General features: G+C 40.2%; 1 protein-coding gene across 2 annotated transcripts in view; it reads left to right on the top strand.

The window, feature by feature from the left end:
- Positions 1-224: 224 nt before the first annotated feature.
- dip2bb (DIP2 acetate--CoA ligase B (putative)b) overlaps positions 225-21,283 on the top strand; it is a 57,404-nt gene continuing 36,345 nt past the window's right edge. For both annotated transcript variants that reach the window (XM_004086148.5, XM_011494574.4), the window contains exon 1: positions 225-486. In XM_004086148.5, the coding sequence (XP_004086196.1) occupies positions 402-486 (85 nt within the window). In that variant the 5' untranslated portion in view covers positions 225-401. The remainder of the gene's footprint in view (positions 487-21,283) is intronic.

Raw genomic sequence — 21,283 nt, 5'->3', positions numbered from 1 at the left:
TCCTCTTTTCTTCCCTGTATATTTTGTGTGTGTTTGTCTTTATCCCCCTATTTCCGTGGTGCTGCTACTAAAACTAAATTTCCCTTCTGGGATTAATAAAGTTGATCTTGAATCTTGAATTTTATCTACCACTTTTAAAAAGCGAACAGCAGAGGGCGCTGTCACACTGTTGTCTTCTTTCATCGTGTCAACGCAATTACCGTCAGTCTGGTCACGTGACACACTCCTTTGGCAAGTTGTTCCCATCTTCCACAGTCATGGCGGTGTCGAGGAGTCCCGCAGATGGAGTAAACAGCGCGTCATAATTCTCCTTTCGGTCGCTTTTCCACGCAGGACCTGTTGTTTCTGCTGCCCACGGGAACGTCACGGACACCCGGCTGCAGGCTGCTGCGCTTCCAACCATGGCCGACCGCGGCGTTGATCTGTCGGCTCTGCCTAAAGAGGTCAGGGACCAGCTGGCGGAGTTGGATCTGGAGCTGTCGGAAGGTAGGAGGACGGCGTCGTCGATGCATCAGATCAGCCGGAGCTGCTGCGCAAAGGCGCAGATGATCCTCGCGCGCAGGCAGCTGCAGCCTCCCGCTGCAGCTGCAGAGCATCGTAGCTGCTGCAGTGGATCAGGTCACGAACACAGGAAAAGTCTCTTTAATGTCCATGTCAGCTGCCGTCGTTGCTTTGAAGTCCCGCGGGCATCAAAGCCTGCTGTAAAACACGCACAGCTTTCTCGCTTGACGCGCTTTGCTTTTCAATCAGCTGCGCTGATATTAGTGATCAGGCAGTCTCCTATTGAGGAATGTGGGTCAACCCTGTCATCGTGGAGGGCCTGAGAATGCAGCAGCCCCCCCAGTGGTGCACGAGGCCCTTGACATCCAGCATGCAGCTTTCATGCAGGGATTCTGCTGTCAAGGACTTACTAAAGATGGAGAAGGGGTTTTCTTTGACTCCCCTTTGCATTGCCGATCACTGAGCTGTCCTCAGGTGGCCTCAGAGGTGAATGAGTGATAATGGCATGTTTCTCATGGAGCCTAAATGCACCACAGCCGCTCTGTCCTGAACTGAAATGATGAAGGAGACTCGCAGGATGTGTTGAGGAGCTGGCAGTTTTCCTCTCACAGTGGCCAAAACTAAATGCAGTCATTTTTATGCAGTACATCTCAGTTCAAATCATTGCTTATTAAAATGAATAAACAAATAACTTCACAAAAAATGGCTTTCAATAAGAAACACAGAAAGTGTCTTGAATCCTATTTACCTGAAAAGAAATGTCATTTTTTTCTCCAGTTTAACCCTTATTAGTGTTTGAACTCACAGTTTGTAATCCCATCAGCTGTTCACAATAATGAAGGAATGGCACGACCCCCCCCCCCCCCCCCAGTAGGTATAGCTTTTAGCTAAATTAAATTGTTTAGAAAGTTTTCAGCTTTGACATTGTTTGATTTGACACAAACACAACAGGAGTTATAACATTTAATTGTGACACCCCTTGGAACAAATCCGTGGAACTCCTCCTGTTTTTTTTTAGGCAAATCTCACATAAATTTCACGTAAAGACCACAACTTTCTCACTTTTTCCACGTACATTCACATATGACCAACCTTCATATGTGTGAAATGTACGTAGTTGCTCTGCCACACGACCTGTAATATGTCCCCCTCCTAGAAGAAAAGAGGAAAAAGAGGCTCTGGAGCAGAATACGTTCCAGTTTCATTTCATTAGACGGCTTTCTGCCAAAGTGATATGAAAATATTAGAGATTCAAGAAAACAGTTTCAACGATTGTCAGGTTTTTGCAGCTTTTCCATTTATTGCAAAATTCTCAAACTTGTGAGAGTGAGAGACAGACAGATGTGTTGCAGCTCTTGTGTTGCGGTCAGATGCTCTGTGGCGTCGTGGAGCTTCCTCTGACAAACGCCGTGTACATCCCTCAGTCAGCCGTCATTCTCACCTGTGACAGTTACTGAGTTGTAAGAGACACCCCCTCTTCTGCTCTGACCCCAGCCCCGTCAGGTGTAACTTTAGATTCAAAGGGATGAAAAGGTTGTGCTGTGCAGATGCCCTCAGTCAGCGTTCAGAGTCCTCTGCGTGATGAAGGACCCTGACCGTCTGCTGAACGTACCCTCAGCCCGGACATGGCCAGCAGCAGCTGGACTCCCACAGAGTCACACATTTCCCAAGGATATCTGTTACATGAGAGCAGCCACCGTCCCTCCCTCACTAAGCAACACTGTTGTCCTCCCCTGGCAGCTCAGTAAAAACGGTTGCCTCAGCCTTTGTTTTCCTTCCTACACTGAATCAGCAGGGACCGCATCAGGCTGCAGTCTGGATGGAAATGCAGCACATATACAGTACTGAGCGACTCCATGTGCCGCCACTTCCACGACTGCAACCAGACGAGGAAAAGCTTTGGAGGCTCTGGCTGACTGATCATCAAACCTCCACTTTTGGTTGCTGTGCCAGAGCATTGGCCTGTCTTCATATCTGTTTTGTGCTCCACAGAAAGGCCAATTAAGGCATTTCAGTTCAGAATATCTGCATTTCAATCACATGGTTTGGCTGGAGTTCTCCTGTGTGTGTAGAAGGACATTTCTGAGAGTAAAGAATGATTGGAAACAGACATTTAGAAGATGAGAACAAACTAAGCAAGAATGAGAAAATAAAGAGTTTAGTAAAATATTGATGGTTCAGACGGGGAGAGTTTGGGTCAAATTATAATTTTATACTCAATCTGCACTAAACACAATCTTATACTTCTTTTTTAATAGGGTGAGATTATATAAATTGCTTCTTCCAACGTCCTTTCAAACAACTATTCAGTTTAGTTTTTTTTATTTAGCTCAAAATCACAACAACAGTCGTCTCGATGGGCTTCTTACCGATAATTGCAAAGTAAACATAAAATCACTAATGCCAATCATCATACTTAATGGATTCTGTGTTTAGGAGCTGCACAGTGGTGTAGTGGCTAGCACTCTCACCTCACAGCATGATGCCCTGGTTCAAATCCCAGCTGGGACCTTTCTGTGTGCAGTTTGCATGTTCTCCTCGTGCATGTGTGGGTTTTCTCTGGGGACTCCGGCTTCCGTCCAAAAACATCCTTCATAGGTTAACTGGTGTCTGTAAATAGGTGTGGATGTGTTTGTGACTGTGTAGGCCGGGAACAGGCTGGGGACCTGTTCAGGGTGAACCCCTCCCTCACCCAACAGTAGCTAGGATAGGCTCCAGCAGCCCGATAACCCCAAAGGGGACTCATGGGGTCATAAAATGGATGAATGGATTCAATGCGTCATGTGTGTGTAGATGCAAATATGTCCATCAATAATTAAGAATAATTATGATGTCATATAGATGGCATTCTTTCCTCTTTTTTTTTCTTTTTCTGATAAATTTATGAAGTAATATCTTAAATAGATTTGGTATATCTATGTACATTTATTTTTAGTCTTGCTTTTATTGCTGAAATTTCAATCAATCAACTTTTGTTGCTAAATTATCTAAAGAAAATATAAAGCAATGGAAGTGCAGAATATTCCTTAGCTTAAAAGCTAAAAAAAGTTCCAAGTATGGTTTAAAGGACCTATATCATGCTTTTCTTAAGCCTTTTATACTAAACTATACCCATATACTGTATATAATAATATATTACCATCATATGTGATAATATCATATTATTATCACTAGTTTCTGTGGGGGGCTGGTGAGTAGAGAGCAGGTTTTTAGAGGAATTGCTCAGAAATGTGTGAATGGATCAAAATATCACTTTGAGGTTGTTTTTTTTATTAGGAATTACCATTATAATACACTTAAAAGCTCAAAGTTTTTTAGTTCCTAAAAAACACATAAAAAAATTCCTTTTGATTTTGAGGATCCAGTGGAAAGCCAGCAGGGTTTTGTATCGACTACAATGTTATAATAATAATAACTGATACTTTGTTTATCCTACAATGGGGAAATTCTTCTCAGCATTTTGACCCATCCCCTGGGGGGAGCAGTGAGCTGCATACAGGCCGCGCTCGGGGGGGCAACAGCTGGCTGGGGAGAGCAGGGATCGATCCGCCAACCCTTCAGTTGTTGGACGACCTACTCTACCGCCTGAGCTAAACTGCCGCCAATATCATATTTTAACATTAAATTGCTTATAGAAAGTGGAGTGAAAGCGAAGAATGATGTAATTTTCCTCTGGAAAAACAAACAGGCTGAGATTAAATTCAACATAGCAAAAATTAATAAATAAATAAAACCTTATCCAGAACATTTGAATCGGTTAGTTCAAAAGGGGCCCAAGCCCACAATTTTTCAAAATAGAGATATTACATGTTCTATGGTCTTCAAGGGAAAAGCTATCTGATTATGTGCAAAAAAGTCCAAAGTCCGTTGTAATGTATTGACTATGCTTGACGTTTAACCCTTGTGCTATCTTAGATGACCCCCCCTTCCATTGACGTGTTCTCCCTACCATGACAAAGGTGGAAAGATTTCATGTAATCCATGGACACCAGTGAAGATCACAAATCATTGAAGAAAAAAGGTTCAGAGCACTGTCTAGTGGGTCTAGATGACCCAACTCCCAATGTTAAAGTGACTAGGATAGCACAAGGGTTTCACTGCACTAAGTGCAAAATTCCTGGACTTGGGCGTCTCTTGCATGGGTTTAGCTGTATCCCATCATCCACCTCAGCATAACATAAACACCCACCTGAGCACAGGTGTCAGCTCACCTTTGCACAAATAGTACGTGTGACAGAATGAAATAATTTACATATGTTTGTTTGTTTGTATGCATATGTGCGTGTGAACTGTGGTTGTGTACACGTTGACATGTACATTAACAGCACCTCAGCTTAAAGAGCTGCTGTTTTAATAGTATTTACATCCTGATCCTGTCATTTCTAAAGGTCCTCCCACTCTGCCGTGCTCAGTTGCCACCCTTCCAAAGTCTATTCCGCCTCTCGTGGTCCTCATATAAAACGTTCCAGCCACTGCTTTGAGGACTTCCGTCATTGCTGTCATTAAAATGTATGATTGAGCCAAAACACAGACGGGAGTAGACGGAGGGGCCAGAATTTGTGATACATTTTTGGGGGAAATTGTTGGGGCTAAGTTGTAAATTTCCATCCCCTTGTTAGTCTGGTTCAGGTTCCTGATGCGTGGTCTACATGTGAACGAACCAGAACATCAATAGTTCTACAGAATGGAATGGGGTTTTGCTCTGACAGACGCAGTGATGGGAGTTCAGTCAGTGCTGTGAGGATGTGGATCTGGGTTGGAAAAAACAGATGTGAACATTCTGCTAAATGTTTTCATTGTGTCTGTTTTTATCAAGTAGAATCTTCTCAGTACAAGTAATAATAATAATTATTATTATTATTTTAATAATGGCTTCAAGTAATAATAATAAGTATAAGTACTTTTAGAGGCGTGCAATTACTAGTCATCTAAAAATTACTTCTATATGTCAGATAGTATATTTCCCTAGTTATTATGGGTGAATTGTATCCATGCTATCTTTAAATCAATAGTAATGTTTACAATTTGTTAAACACAAAACAAAAAAAACTTGTTAAATCTACATAAATACTTTGAATTTCTGTACAAACATTAACAACTAAACAGGGTCACCAACAAATGAAATCAGAGTATGGCCTAAAGATTTATTAACATGAATATAATATATGTTTACCTACAAAAACTCATTTCTGTATAAGATCACAGTTGTTTTTATGCTTTTTTTTAGGATGGGACAATCTGCATGTGTATCATGTCTAATAGAAAAACATAACTAAAGTTAAAAGAATAAAATAAAAGACATTTTGGACTGTGGGAGAATTAAGAATGAATAACTTTTGTTGAGTTTTTACACTGCAAAGGTATTTTTTACACAAAAAAGTGGGATAAAATTCAGTATGATTAATTCAAATTGAATATCATTTATCTAGTTTTAGGTATTTTTACTAAAACAAAATTCCTCAAATGAATTAGGAGCAAATATGTCCATCGATGCTTTTGGGTAAACTGTAGTGTGTTCAGGTTTAACAGTGTCTGCATTATGGTGTTAAACCAGTGATGACAGTAACTCAGTGACAGAACTTCTGTTTGGGTCAACAGAATTACACCTGAATGTGCTAAACCTGTTTTGGTTTTCACTGCAGATTCATCGTTTCTGAACATGTTTGAGACCTTCACCTTTACTGCCTTTGAAGATTTTAGTTTTTTTTAATGATCCCTCCATCCTCTGGTTTCCTTTTAGGATTCCCCTGAACAGCCCAACAGCATCAGCTTAAACTGCCTTTGACAGTTTTCTGGTTCTGTTATTTCATCTTATGGTTCTTCTTTGTTTAGAGATCTATGCACAGTGGAGGAAACAACATGGCCTATGGACAAACCCAGGCTTCAAATCTCCACTTTTCTGGTCAAAACTTTCTTTCACAAGATGAAAAAAGGAACTAAGACTGAAACAAACATTATTAACAGCTATAATCAGGATCCGATCTAAAACAGTGATGCCAAATCAATAACATCCTCAAATAACCAGCATGTTTGGAAAACAGTTGAAAATAATAAAAGAAATAAAATAGTCAAAGCTTTTGATGCACTATGTAAAGTCTGCTCTGCATGGCGCAATGGTGCAGAGGGTGACCCTGTCATGAGGGGGGGGGGGGGGCTTCATTCATCAGTAAGGACTAGAACACTTTACATAAAGTAGAGTTGTTTGCGTTATTGTGTTGAAATGTTGTTTCAGTCATATTTATTGCTTTTTTGCAGACCTAACGTGGATCCTAATCATTTTAAAATAACAAACAAAAAACTTGAAATCTTCATTTGCCGCCACACTTGGTGAGAATTTTAGGATCCAGATTTTCTGGACTTTTGTTCTAAAGTCTCTACACTATGTCTGGGTGCAAGGCCTTTTATGATGTTGCTTTATAAACTACTGTATTCATGACAAATGGTTACATCAGCTCCTTTAATTTTATTGGAGTTTGAATTAGTGTAGATTTAGGGAGTTTTTTTCAACGTTAGGTGGTCAAGCCAGGATAACCCAAGCCGCTGTCGCGTCTAGGAATGACAGAGTAAATTCTGTTTAGCTCCTTCATGTTAAGTCCCTCATTAACAAAATTACACCAAATATAAGATGTTTGAGACCCAGCACTGAGCTGATCCTCCTCTTTGGGTAAATGTAATCAAATGTAATCAAGTTTAATTTATTTTAGGTCAATTTTCATCGAATTAAACTAATCAAAGGAAGAAGTCTCGTCACACAAAGCTGTCAGAGGTTGAAATTTGTTTACAATTTTAAAATGATCAGCAAAGAGCTGATCTTCTGCACAGTTGTGGAAAAGCTCTGGGATTGGAAGAAGGTTGAAGTAAGACGGCGAGAAGTTTGACGTCTGGAGTACAGTTCCTGCCTGTCAACAGCTGTCGACAGGCAGCAGCGAGGGATGTTTCTGAGGTATCGTGTTGTTTGCCTGTCACTAACAACACTTCCCATGTGACACAACCATACAGATGCAAAAAGTCTCATTTAAATGGTATTGTACTAAATAAAATGTTACACAATTACAAAAGATACATTCATCTTTGAATATAAACTATTTTAGTTTGACTTACAGACCTTTAGCCGTTAAAAAGCTAAAAATGGTTTCCATCCCATTTGGTAATTTCATCTTTCAATTCCAGACGGGGAATGGGACTTTGGAGCTTCAGGTCCATTGAAACATTCACCTGCAACAAAGGATCAAATAAAAGGCGGTGTAGTGGTTAGCGCTTTTGCCTCACAGCGAGAAGGCTGGAGTCCCTTTCTGTGTGGAGTTTGCATGTTGTGCATTTCTCCGGTTTCCTCCCACAGTCCAAAAACCTGCTTCACGGGGTACTTGGTGACTCTAAAGTGTCCTCAAGGTGTAGTTGTGATTGTGTTGCCCCATTGTGGACTGGAGAGCTGTCCAGCACAAATCCCACCTTCACCTCACAGTAGATGGATAGGCTCTATCAGCACCAAAAGAACCCTGCTAGAGAAAAATGGACGGATCATTAACTCAGGCAAAGTAGAATCAGCAGTTTATCAACAAATACATCAGAGAACTTTCAGTAATGTTTCAGTTCTTATTAAAGAAAAGCACTTTCCTACACTGTAACTTATCAGCTGACATGTGAATTATGTTACTAACTACATCACACTTTCTTCTTATTTTGCATTACGTCTACTTGGGCTGTATTCAGACTGGACACATTTTGTCCACTTAAAGTGAGTTTGTTTCCTCCGATAATCTGGAATACATTTTCCGTCGGAATACACCCAAGTGGACCCTGGTCCAGGACCAGGAACCGCTCTCGAGATGGTCTCAGTTAGTTTCCAATTGGAATGAGCTTTGGTTTGCTCTGATATCCCTCAGTCTGAATACAACTCTCTGACCAGAACTACTGGACCCAAACGGGATGTAAACCATAAACCGCAGACAAATGTTGAACTGTGATGAACCCAGCAACTCGTTCAAATGTGGTCAGATGAAGGCAGGCGCAACTTTTAATGTGATACACATAGAGTTAAAAGTGTAGTACATGACGTTGAAACAGACGTTCAGAATTGGTCAGCGAAATATAAAGTTTGAATAGGTGAACTATCCCGACAAAGATTTCAAAGCACATTTCTGCCCCCTGTTGCTTTGACCCTCGTAGTTCCGGGCCAATGACTGAAGAGATCTTTAGTCACATGTTTTTGTTTACAAGCTTTGGTTTGAAACACGAAAGTCCGCTTGACAGCAGTCTGAATACAGACCAAGCTCAATTTTCTGGACTCGATCCAGACCAAATTAAGCGGAGTCGGCCCAGACCAACTGACTTTTCCAGTCTGAATGCAGCCTTAGTGAACAGATCCAAACAGCTCAGAACGAACTGTAGGTTCCTACTGAAGGGGTCGTGACCCAGCAGCCTGGATTTTCTCCTGTCATCCTCCATACTGTTGTTTGTCATGCATCCAGCCGGCTCAGTACTAAGAGAAAGGGAAAGAAGTGAGAGATTATTGTCCTGCATGCATCTCTCAATCTAGGTCACACAGCATTGGGGGGGGGCTCTTTTAGCCTGTGAATCACTCACAGCTAGGACCGCTGCTGGGGATCTCTGCCTTTCTCCCACCCACCACACACGATCCGTTTGCTTCATCAAGTCTACGTTTCCGTTCATTAATAAATGTAACGTACAGAATCACAGAACGGGGCTGATGTGCAGTAAGACCCCACTCTGTAGTTGTACCCTCTGTCCTTAAACGACTCAAGGAAACCTTGCTTTTTCTTGTAGGGGGGGCATTCTGCCCTACAGATTTGGATGATGACTTGAGTCATAATTTATTTAAACTCTTGACTGACGTGATTATGCGTCCATATGGCTGCCTAGATGGAAAGCCTTTCCTGAAGGTTTACATTTATGAAAAAAAAAAGTGTTTTGTAAATGAAACTTGGTTTCTTCCTCAGTTTACTGTAATCCCAAACTCAGGAAGTTGGATGTTAGATACAAATACGTGTCCAATTCTTTTCATGTTAAAGCAGAAAAGACACATCTTATAATTACTTATATATTTAGAAAAAAAGAAGCAATTAGAGTTTACCTTTAATAATTGATGCAACTGATAATGTTTATTCGGACATGCTGAATATTTGTGCATAAACTGCACAGAAGCAGTTTAAATTGTGTCTACGGGTCATTTAAATGTGACCCATAAAGGTAATTTAGCGGTCATGAAACTATTCAATTGTTGACTTTTTCTTTCATTTCGTTTTGATGCATGTGTATTAACATAAAAATGATTTCATGCCATGCAGAAACTCTACATCAAATCTACAATGTCCTTGTATTCAGTCAGTTCTTGTGATTTTACAAATACCTACTTGACATGAGAGCGATGTAGACACATGATGACTTGTGTGTGTGTGTGTGTGCGCGCGCATGTGTGTTTCATAGCTTATATTTTTAATTCTCTGAGGATGACTACAAGAATCTTGTCTGTCTTTTCATTAGGATTATTTTGGACCAAATCTAAAAAGCTGTGTTGTTTTCTACAACATAGTTTCTGCAGAACGGCAGGAGTTCATTAGAAATTCATCGCTAAGTTGTGGGTGGACTGTTAAAAGCGGAAGTACGCCTCTGCTGATGTCCCATCATTCCTTTGTTTACACTCTCTCCTGCTAGCTTACTGTCCCTCAGAACGGTAACCTAAAATTAACAGTGCAACAAAAACGGCGAGGAAACTCAGAGCTGTCCAGCTGTCCAGCTTTGATCCAGATTCCAGCTCAGATGAGGAAAGCATAAACGTACATGGATCCATTTGTCTGACAGTGGAGGTTTTAGTATTGGAGCTTAAATAAAGAAATACTCAAAGATGCAATTTAATCTTTAAATTGTTTTATATGTGATATATGATACAGGGATGCAGACACACTGGAGTGTCTAAATAATTTAGATGAAACCAGAGTATTCACCCGTGACACACGCCCATGCTGTCAGCCACACAAACACACACACTGTCAGTTGGGTGAAAATCATCTCACATTAGTTCACAGTGAAACTCCCAAACCTGTTGCACCTCACAGGCCCGTCAGCCCTCCCATTGTTCTGATGATGGTGGAGAAGAACAGGAGGCTGACGGTCACTGAAATATAAAATACATGCTGCAGAGAAGTGAGTGTCATTTTTAATGTTTTTCATCACTTTTTCTATTGTGACAGAGCCGGAGTCACACATGTGGAACTTTGGAAACCAATTTCTATGAATAAAATGTAACTGTAAATACAAACTAATAGGGACTAAAATGTCAATGTTAGATTTTCTAAAAGATGGTAAATGGTGTATACTTATATAGCGCCTTTCTACCTTCTTCAAGGCCCAAAGCGCTTTACAGTCACAGACCCATTCACCCAGTCACACACACATTGACACACACTTTCACACACACATTGACACACACATTCACACTCTGGTGGGGGCTCCGCTGCCGAACACTGGCGCCAACCTTCCACCAGATCCAAGGTGGGGTTAGGTGTCTTTCCCGAGGACCCTTCGACACATGGGCAAGGCGGGAATTGAACCCACATCCTTACGATTGGAGGTTGACCGGCCTACCACTGCACCACGGCCGCTCCATCATCTTCTGAAAGATGGTTTCCAAAAAAACAGTTAAAATTTCAGCTAAAAGGGTAAAAAGCTGTTATTCAAATCTTTCATTGACCTTGAACCTCATGCTGTCATATGTCACCGTCACATCCACTTGGTTGCTATGGACACGGGACACACAACTCTGGATTACAATTCTGAACATTCCATTGACCTCCATTGATTTTGTTTTCACTCTCCAAAGGCAAAAAACCCCAGGGGATGCTGAACCCTAACCTTCATACACGCCTGTTCCTTTTATTCTAAACAGGATTGTAAAGATTTGGACCAGACAGTTGACCTATGAGGCCTAAAAATTTAGGCTTGCGTCAGAAACAAAAAGACCCATAAATACACAGAGCTATGAACTCTAAGTTCAATGTTGCTCACTGCTTACAGAATGTTCAAGAGGAACACAGTTTCTAAAATGAGAACAAATGTGCTGCAGAAATAAAAACAAAAACAGGAGTCATTAGTTCAGATAGAGCTACATGGTAAAGAAGGGATCATTTTTTTAGCCACTGTGTTGCACTTTGGTGTCTAGAGGTTCTGGAGTCAGAATGTTCCTAATGGACATCCAGGGTTTAGACGCCATCTTGTCTGGTGTTCTGCTGCTTTCAGCTTGTTAGTCAACCTTAGAGATGTGAGTCTTTGGGTCAGAATGTAGAACTTTATGTCTGTTATAGACTGAGGTAAAGACCATATATTCAAAATATCAGGCTGCTTTACTATAAATCCTGGACTTTACTCCAATGATTTAATACAAAATAACTAATTTAATAACACTCCAATACAACTCTTGACTCAACAAGAATGCTGGTTAAAACTGTTTATGTAACAGAAAAGCCTAAATGTTTCATTAAACGGCATAAATCAAGCTTTTCTTAAGCCTAACAGAGTCAACTATATCCATAAATATAAGATTACATATTTTACCTTTGGCACACTAAAGAACCATTTTTTAAATGAAATATACGTTTTTTTCACAGCTCATTTTTTAACCCGAAAGTAAGACGACTCGATCTCTGAGGCTCCATCCTTCACTCCTTGTGGGAGCCGACTATTTCCTGACGTCAACCGATAGCCGGCCTCAGCGTGTCTGTGTTCCGAACACTAAACCAAACGATATCTGAACTTTTGCAAAGATGGACGTGCAAATTGTGCGTATAAAATGAAAGCTTTTAGCCGATCACCGCTAGCTCCACGGAGAACGAGTGTGTGAGTGTTAGCCTGGGGGTCTGTTCTAATGAATGATTACACTAGTGGGGGTCTGAACTTTCTAGATTTCAGTACCCTAAATATGACTTTTAAAATTAATTGGATAAGAAAGTTTTTGAAAAATCCGAACTCTCTGTGGAACTTCATTCCCAATTATATTTTCTCCCAGGTTGGTGGCCTCGACTTTTTACTGCTCTGCACCTACAAGCCCGACAAAGTGCCAATCAAACTGTCTTCATTTCATAAACAGATGTTACTTGCTTGGTCCATGATTTATAAACATAATTTTTCTCCTCACAGGTTTTACATTTGGAACAATAGATATATTCTTTACAAAAACAAAACTATCTTTATCCAACAGTGGTTTGATAATAATATCAGACTAGTTAGTCAATTATTCAATCAACAAGGTCAACTTTACACTCACACCGAATTCCTTCAGTTCTACCAGATCCCTGTTTCTATGAAGGACTTTTCGGTTGTTTTTGATGCCGTTTCCCTCAACCTCACCTATCTTTATAAAAGAACTCCTGCTCCATCTGCTCCCCAACCACAGCTTCATGTGACGGACACTGCTGTTGGAAAACTCTGCTTCTCTGCTTTGAGAAATCAAAACAAAGCCATCCGAAGACTGTTCCAGCAGGAGCTAAAAACGGAATCCCCGGCCATAACTTTCTGGACTTCACTTCATGGTCAAATGTGTTGGGAAAAGGTTTGGCTTCTGCCAAACAAATATCTTCTAAACAACAAAGTTAAAGAGGTTTCATTCAAGATCATTCATAGGTTTTATCCAACAAATCAGTATATGCAAAGGCTAAAAAGGGATATTGATAAAAACTGTTCTTTCTGTTCTCAGTCTGAGGAAACGTTGGTGCATAGTTTTTGGACCTGCAAGTCCACTGAAAAAAAATGGGACAAAATGACAAATTTGATAAAAACTCAAATTTATCCACATTTTAATTTAACCTGGAAAAACATCTTATTTGGTTACAGTAATTATGATAAGACATTTTTATCTCAATTTTATTTAATTAATCTTCTGCTTTTATTAACCAAGTATTATATTGACAAATCTAAATTCAGCAATAAAGGTCCTAATTTTCTTGATTTACTATCCCAAGTTAGATGTTACTTACATTCCATTTCCCCCAGTACAAACAAAAAAGCTATTAAAACGTATCACCTTGCTCAGCTGTATAATTTAGTGTAAGTTTATTTTTTTGCTTGTATATCCCCTGGCGTTTATTTTGAACATTTGATGTACAGCTTATTGTTCCTTGTTCTTTTGCTGTATGTCACTTTTGTTCTGCATCAATTAAAAAAAAAAAAAAAAAAAAAAAAAAAAGTGTTAGCCTGGGGGAGGGGCTGGCAGTGCAGACTCTTCCTGAAAGAGGCGGTGCCTAACTTTGTGATGTCACAATGTGAGAACACACAGGTTTTCATGGAATGGGAGGGGCTGGTGCTCAGCGAGCAGGTTTTTAGATGAATATTCAGGATTGCGTGAATGAATCAAAACACCACTTTTAAGTCGTTTTTTGTTAGGAATGAACATTAGAATACACTTAAAAGCTGAAAAGGTTAAGCATAATACAGACCCTTTAAACTTTAAATGGTTGAGACATAATGGATTAAATCATTTGTTGAAAACTAATCATAAAATCATTTTAAAATACTAGTATTTTTACGTATTTTGTGTGTTTCTCCTGATCCAGACCTTGATGTGCTGCTGTCAAAATTTTTTATTTGAATTGTTTTACATGGAAATGTAAAACACTGTTATGATTATAGTAAATGTTTTAAAGCTTCTTTTGATAAATGAATGACCTGACGGGCACAAAAACATACAGTGTATTTTAAATTAGTGCTTTACGGCTCTTGCTGGGTTTTAGTCAGTAAGAAACTCTCTCTTTTAGTGTCAAAGGTTACTCCCCCCTGGCCTATACTCGGCTCTGAGGGCACAGTGCAAATGTTTGCTTCTTTTTTGCCTCCTCATGTATCTTCCTTCTCCTTATCTAAGAGCTACTTCCTTCTTTTCATTATTCCTTTATTCCTTTATCCACATGGGACACTGAATCTTTAAATGGGAGGTGTGTAAAGTCTCCTGAAAGCTGACACTCTTTTCTGACTGAACCTGCATAGATCTACACACCTTTTCCCAACTGTCAGCATTTAGTTTCTTTGGCCCTGAAGCATTTGAGGTTGTTTCAGATTTTCCAGTCACACCCAAGCCTTTATTATCTTTGCAGTAGAGAAACAGAAGGATAAAACAGACAACGGGAGGCGGAAGAGGCCCGCTGGCTGAGTCACGGCACCCAATTACCTTTTTGCTTTTGTTGTAACTGTCGATGGAGATGTCAAACCTTTTTTTAAATTGAGCCTAATGATTGTGTTGGAAAGATCCTCATTCTTCCTGCTCCCTGATTTTGCCCCACCCTGTTTGTGTAGAAAGATTGTGTGTGTGTCTGTTTTCCACCAACCACAACATTAGTTTTATTTTCTGATTCAAAAAAGATGCACACTTTTTTCTTCATAACATTACTGTCAGGTTGGGAGGGGCTGGTGAGCATGAAGGACCCAAAATGCAGAGACAGTCCCAGGACAAGGGGTTTATTAACTTAACAAAAAGCGCTGCAGAGCAGGAAAACAAAACTAAACTTACTGAGAGCAAAACATGAACATGGCAGAAGGGAAGAGACGATAATGGACCAGCACAAGACGAAGGCAGAGACAAGGCTTAACTACAGACAGGACACAGGTGAACATGATCAGGACAGATTTGGACCAAGGAAGTAAAACTCAAAAGCATGACAAAACAGGAAACCTTTCAAAATAAAACAGGAAGCAGAACTCAAATCATGACGGTGACATAATGGAAGCAAAAACTAATACAAAGAAACCCAAACAGTGACAATTACTGGACTATTGTATGTATAGAAATCTAAAGACAGACCTAAATGGACTGTAGGGCGGAGCGTATTAGTCAGGCCTGCCCCTCCCTGTCTGTGGGGATAAATCTACTCTGTTTTAAACCAGCGATCATGTCATATCTGTGTGACAGCCCAACTCCATCCAGCAGACTTTGCAGGTGAAACACACCAGTGGATATTTATTCCAAACTGCAGAGTGACAAAATACTGAGTCAAAGAAAAGCTCCATCAGAGCCCTGACCAAACCCCTACAGACTGAAACCGCAGCTGCTCTGTGTGTGGACGCATGCAAAACTTCTGATGGGATACAACAATAGCCTGAATGAAAAGGACAATGCGGTAGAATACTTCCTTTTTCTTACGTTTTCAGAAGGAAAACGTAAGAAAAGTGGAACATCAGCGCTGGAACGTTTTGGTGTTTTTAACTGCTCCCTAAAGGCTGATTTCTAGTTGTCCATCTCCACTGCGTTGACAAAAAAAAGAACGTCTGTTAATCAATTGCAATGTTTACATCGACATACCCAGGCGACACTACAGATAACACTGTGTCCATTTGTGCTATGGACTACAAAGTTTAATTTTGAAAGTACAAAAACATAATCTTCTAAAAGACAACATGCATTTTACAAGGACTCAGTGAGGAAGGAGAGGAAACGGGCCTGATTGATCAAAGAAGTTGATGACAAGAGGATAACGGGGGGGGGGGTTATGTGTGTTATAATGACGGACGTTTTTTGAGAAAATGTGACTCACAACTATGTTAATAAAGGTCGAAGGTGCATCTCTAGACTTTTAGATAGATACATCCATACATACATGCAATGGTACAAAAAACTAAGGCAGAAAAAACATTTCTTACAAAATGCATTTATTGGTTTTACATAACAATAAATAAAATTGACCTATGTAGGTGATCTGCTTAATAAAATAAGAAAAACTATTAGCTGTCAGGAACCAAAAACTTTGGATACTTAACACTGGCCTAAAAAAAACATTTTTACTTTTATCTTGTAGACTCGATTGTTCCAGTCGGTGATGCCGTTTTCAGTTGGTTAAGAGATTAGATGTGTTACCGTGTTACGCTATCTTTGTGTAACAATGTCAACACACAGCATTTGACCTATCCAACTGTCTTTTTCCTTCATGGATGCTGACAATAAAGCTGAAGTGTTCCCCCCACACAGGAGAGTTTAAGGAGATGGGGGGGGGGTCCTCATCTCTGGCCTGGCGTCTGCATTAACCATATGTTGACATGCTAACTGTCCGTCACCTAATAGCGTCTCGAAGGAAACTCACGACTAACATTACTTCTGCCTCGGCGCAAAGTTAACACAGTGGCGACCTGGGGGTTAGCCCCCCCTATAGCCACTAAGACTCATGGGAAGTGTGAAATCTTGTGTGTTGAATCCTTCACCATCACTGAGAGAGCTGTGAAGAAAAGTGAAGTTCATGTTGTTACGCTGGTCATGTGTGTGTTCATAATAAATGGGTTCAATGCCAGAAAGGAGATGGAGCATCTATTTCTATTACTCTCTCTCTGAGGGTGTGTGGAGTATGGGGGGGGGGCAAGGACAGTCAATGCAGTTAGTTCATTAGCAGGCTCTTGTTTCCCCGAGACGAGTGACAGAGCAGCTGGGTCGTTACAATGCATATGTGGGGAAAAAAGAAAAAAAGTACCGAAACGGTACAGGAGTGACCCGAACCGAAACTGCCGTACTGAAACAGTTCTGTTTAACTACGTGTATCATTACACCCCTAATAGATAGATTGATCTTTATTTGTCATTGTCACGTGTACAATGAAATTAAAAGTGCCTCCCGATCAGTGCAACATTCATTCCTTTAAAAAAAAAAAAGACTTGCTACTAAAAATAATAATACATAAAACAACATAAAAGTGCTTTAATATGTTTTACAATTGTTAAAAACTAGAGAAATAATAATAAAAAAAATAATTGAAATGAAGAAAGCTCCCACACTATCATAGTTTATAAGAAGAGGTCCAGGTTTAATGTTTCCGGCATTGTTAACTTAATTATGGCAGTTGGATAAAAACAGTTCTGGAATCCTTTTGTCCTTACCGTACTTGAAGGCAACAGATCAAACAGGGAGTTTCCGGGGTGTGAAGTGTCTCTGATGATGGAGCTGTGGAGGGTTTCCAGGGTGGGGAGAGGGCAGCGGTGTTGATGACCCGCTGGAGAGCTTTGTCTTGAGCCGCTTCACTGAAATGATCTGTTTTCTGAGATGTTACAGCTGGAATTCCATGGGTTTGCTGGAATATTGAAACCAGTGTTCATGTGGTGAAATGAATTGAAACCGTTTCTGTGAGAACATCTGCAAAGGAGCACAGACATTTTTAGATCGTTTTCCAATTACTATTCAGACATGGTACATGGGAGAAGAACGGAGGAGATGGAAGTTACCAGATTTCAAATGACCTCGAGATAGAAACCGTGACTTTTGAAAAAGGAGACCTGTGGCGGTTTCGTAGGAAGCTTTACACCGAAACTGTGACTCCTGCTTCACGGAGGGAGGTTAATGGTGAGAAAGTGGGTTAACAATGGAGACGCCCTTCTTCTGGAGGAGCTGTGCTTTGCCTCTCAAGCAGTTCTCACCACCGTTCATTTGGGGGCATGCAGGACTGCTCAGCACCTTCGGCTGGGGTTTTTAGTTCTTTCTACAGATCCTCTCCATCCTAACATCATTCCTGACAGCATCCCTGTGTCTCTGCATTGAGTCCTTCTGCAGATATTGAACTGACTCCGTCTACCCTGACATAACAGCCAGATATGGAAGCATTTGTGGAGCATAATTAAAAATAAAAGTCAAAACCAGAAATGCTTTTTCATTTTCAAAATGAAGCTGCATTTTTTGACTCAAAATTAAAATGAAAAAGAACTTCTGCCTTTGACGATCTGGAGCTTCGGATCGCGGGGCTTCGCGCTCCGCTACGCAAAAGCGGCTGCGAAGGATCGACTAGCTTTGTCCGAAGACAAAGCTAATCTGGGGGAAAGTTTCAACGAACCGGCGGAAGGCGGAAATGCTGCTACGTAGTCCTGAGAAGCTGTGTACAATCATCAGGAGAGCACAACCGTCACAAAGCCCTCTCCTCTGCTGCTAACACAAAGCTACAAGCCTGGCCGCACTGCTCCTAGCATGTGTCTGTTAGCAGCCAGACACATGGAGATAGCACTGACGTCATCGCCCCGCCTCCCCTCTGGAAATGCTAAGTCAAATTGAATTATGCAACACTATTTGCAGGGTGGATGTGAAAATGAAAATGCAATCCCCTCTTTGCATTTTCCTTTTAATTATGACACAGAATACACGGTTTTAAAGTAGAAAATGAAAAAGCATTTTGGAGTATTGATTTTTCATTTTAATTCTGAGTCATTTGATGCTGTAACATTTTGAAAATAATGCTTTTCTGGTTTTGACTTTTATTTTTAATTATGCTACGGAATCGCTTCCATAATAATGCCTCTTTATATTAGACTCCAGTCTCTTGGTAGTAAAACTCTGAGTTTCATTTAATGCCATGACACCCCCTCCCCCCTCCTACCGTATCTGTATTTCTGCAGAGAAACTACATGTTCATATAGGCTAAAAATACCCCGTGTGACTAAGTACAGCCAGCTGTACCGTTCATGCATTACTTATGGAAGTGCTTCCTTTTCTTTCAATTTGTCCTCAGAATAAAAGCTTCCCGGTCACTCCAGTTGGTTTTCTGCGATTTCCTGAGTCTGCAGCAGAGCGGTATCATGGAGTTCTGCTCATGTTTAACTCTTTAGTCATGTCTGTGTTATTTAAAAAATCCCCCACGTTTCACCTGAAATCTGTTAACTGTTTGTGGTGGACTAAAGCTTTTGTATACTTATTTCTGTAAGATCTCACCTTGTTAATTTGAAAATTTGCATCAGCTCAGTTTAGAAATCCAGCTTTCAAAACGTGTTTTTCTCCCTATTTTGTCAGATATTTTCTAGTTTTGACTCTGAACCTCCAATCATGCCAGAATAAGTCAAAAACTGGAGCCATGAATCAGATTGGTGCCTCTGAATATGGTCTGATACAATGCTGGACGGAATACATCATCTTTTGATCTATTTTCTAAGCTTTCCCAGTCGTCTTTTAATCAGAATTGTGCTGCTTTTAGACAAAATCTAAAAACCTGTGTCGTTTCTTGGACGTCGTTTCTGCAGAGCCTTTTAGAATTTCACCTGTGAGTTGTGGTCGGAACTGTTTGCACAGAGAAATCCTGCTCCCATTTCTCATCATCCCTTTATTGACACTCTCTCCCAATAGCTTACAGCCCCTCCCAACCCCAACTCAACAGTGGTCTAAAAAAATGGAGAGCAACATCAGAGCTATCCAGTCGTCCAGTTCTGATCCAGATTCCAGCTCAGACCAGGAAGACAAAGACGTTCATGGATCTGTGTGTCTGACAGAGGATGATCAGAATGGAGCAGAGCAGGAAGCTGGTGGCTCGCCAAATGTAGTTTGTATGTAGAAACTTTAAGCTATATTCAATGATTTAACCTTTGTATTATCCTCAAATATTACTCACACATTTCACCCTTGGGGTCAATGTGACCCCAGGGATATTTGTATTCAGAAAATGATTTACATAAAATTGTTAACCAAGTGTTTGAGTCAGGCACATTGTTTATTTGCTGAATACATAAATAACCAACCCCTTGATAATGAAACCGATCAGTGAGTTGACCTGATCTCTAGCGCCACCATCAGGCCAAACTTTTAAATGTGAATGAATGTATGTTGAAAAGTTTTCATACAAATCTTCTCAAATTTACTGACAACATTGATGACAACAAGATTTTGAACCCTATTGGTTTTGGTGATTATATGACCTTTGCTGTAGCACCACCATCAGGTTAAACTTTAAGTTTTAGGGTGCACATTCATGACTCTCACAGAATAAAGCATATTAGCTGATGTTAGTGACCCTCTTTCCTTTTATGAACATATTTATTTACTTATTTTTATCTCCTTTTTTGTGACATATTTGTGGTTATTCACTGTAAATTCTCACTTATTCCTCCTCTTTTGTTATCCGGGCTTGGGACCGGCAGTGGCAGAGTTAGAGTTTTCTTTCTCCTTTTTTTAATGTTTTTGTGTGAAACAGAAAATCATAATGAGATGGTCAGATAGTCAGAACATGGAACAGTTCTTTATGTCCAAAGTCGAACTTTTAGTCTACACTACTGTACACAGGATGTGCAGAGAGTTTGTGCATGATCCTTGCAGACATATTTCTTGCAAAGAGTGTGTCCCACCAGACACACAGTCAGCCATGTTGAAGACAAAGTCATAATTCGAGCTCTTCATTTGAGAGATGAGATGAGATGAGAGAAAAGCAACTGGGTAGCTCGTTGGTAAGGTGAGAGGCTACCACGCAGGAATCCAGGGTTCAATTCCTGGAGGGGAATGAACAATGGTACTGCTGCACACCATATCGATGGCGAGCAATTAACATCGGCCAGTGAGGGGCAAGACCCTTAACGCTACTGCCTCCCGAACGCGGTTCGGCTGCAGCTCACCGCTGAATTATTATTATCACGATTATTTATCCCACGATGGGGAATTCTGTTGTCTGCGGCAGCAGCAAAGTGACCTTCAAATGTTCAACATTGTAATTAATATATATATATATATATATATATATATATATATATATATATATATATATATATATATATATATATATATATATATATATATATATATATATATATATATATTCGTGATCCTTTTGATTTCATGTTTTACTTCGAAGCCCATCGAGACGACTGTTGTTGTGATTTTGGGCTATACAAATAAAATTGAATTGAATTGAATATATATAAATAACAGTAGTAGTTGGAAAGACTTAGATGTGATCAACTCACAAGCCTACATTGGCTTCCTCATTTTTGCAGGATTTCACACCACACCATGACAAATATCAAAGTTCTCGTGGGTATAGTTGTTTTCCCCATCCCCCTGTTA

This window comes from Oryzias latipes, chromosome 5 (assembly GCF_053564925.1).
Source record: "Oryzias latipes strain Hd-rR chromosome 5, Olatipes_Hd-rR_3.1".
NCBI lineage: Eukaryota > Metazoa > Chordata > Actinopteri > Beloniformes > Adrianichthyidae > Oryzias > Oryzias latipes.
The sequence above is the reverse complement of the archived record's forward strand: the minus strand, read 5'-3'. Positions and strand labels throughout refer to the sequence as shown.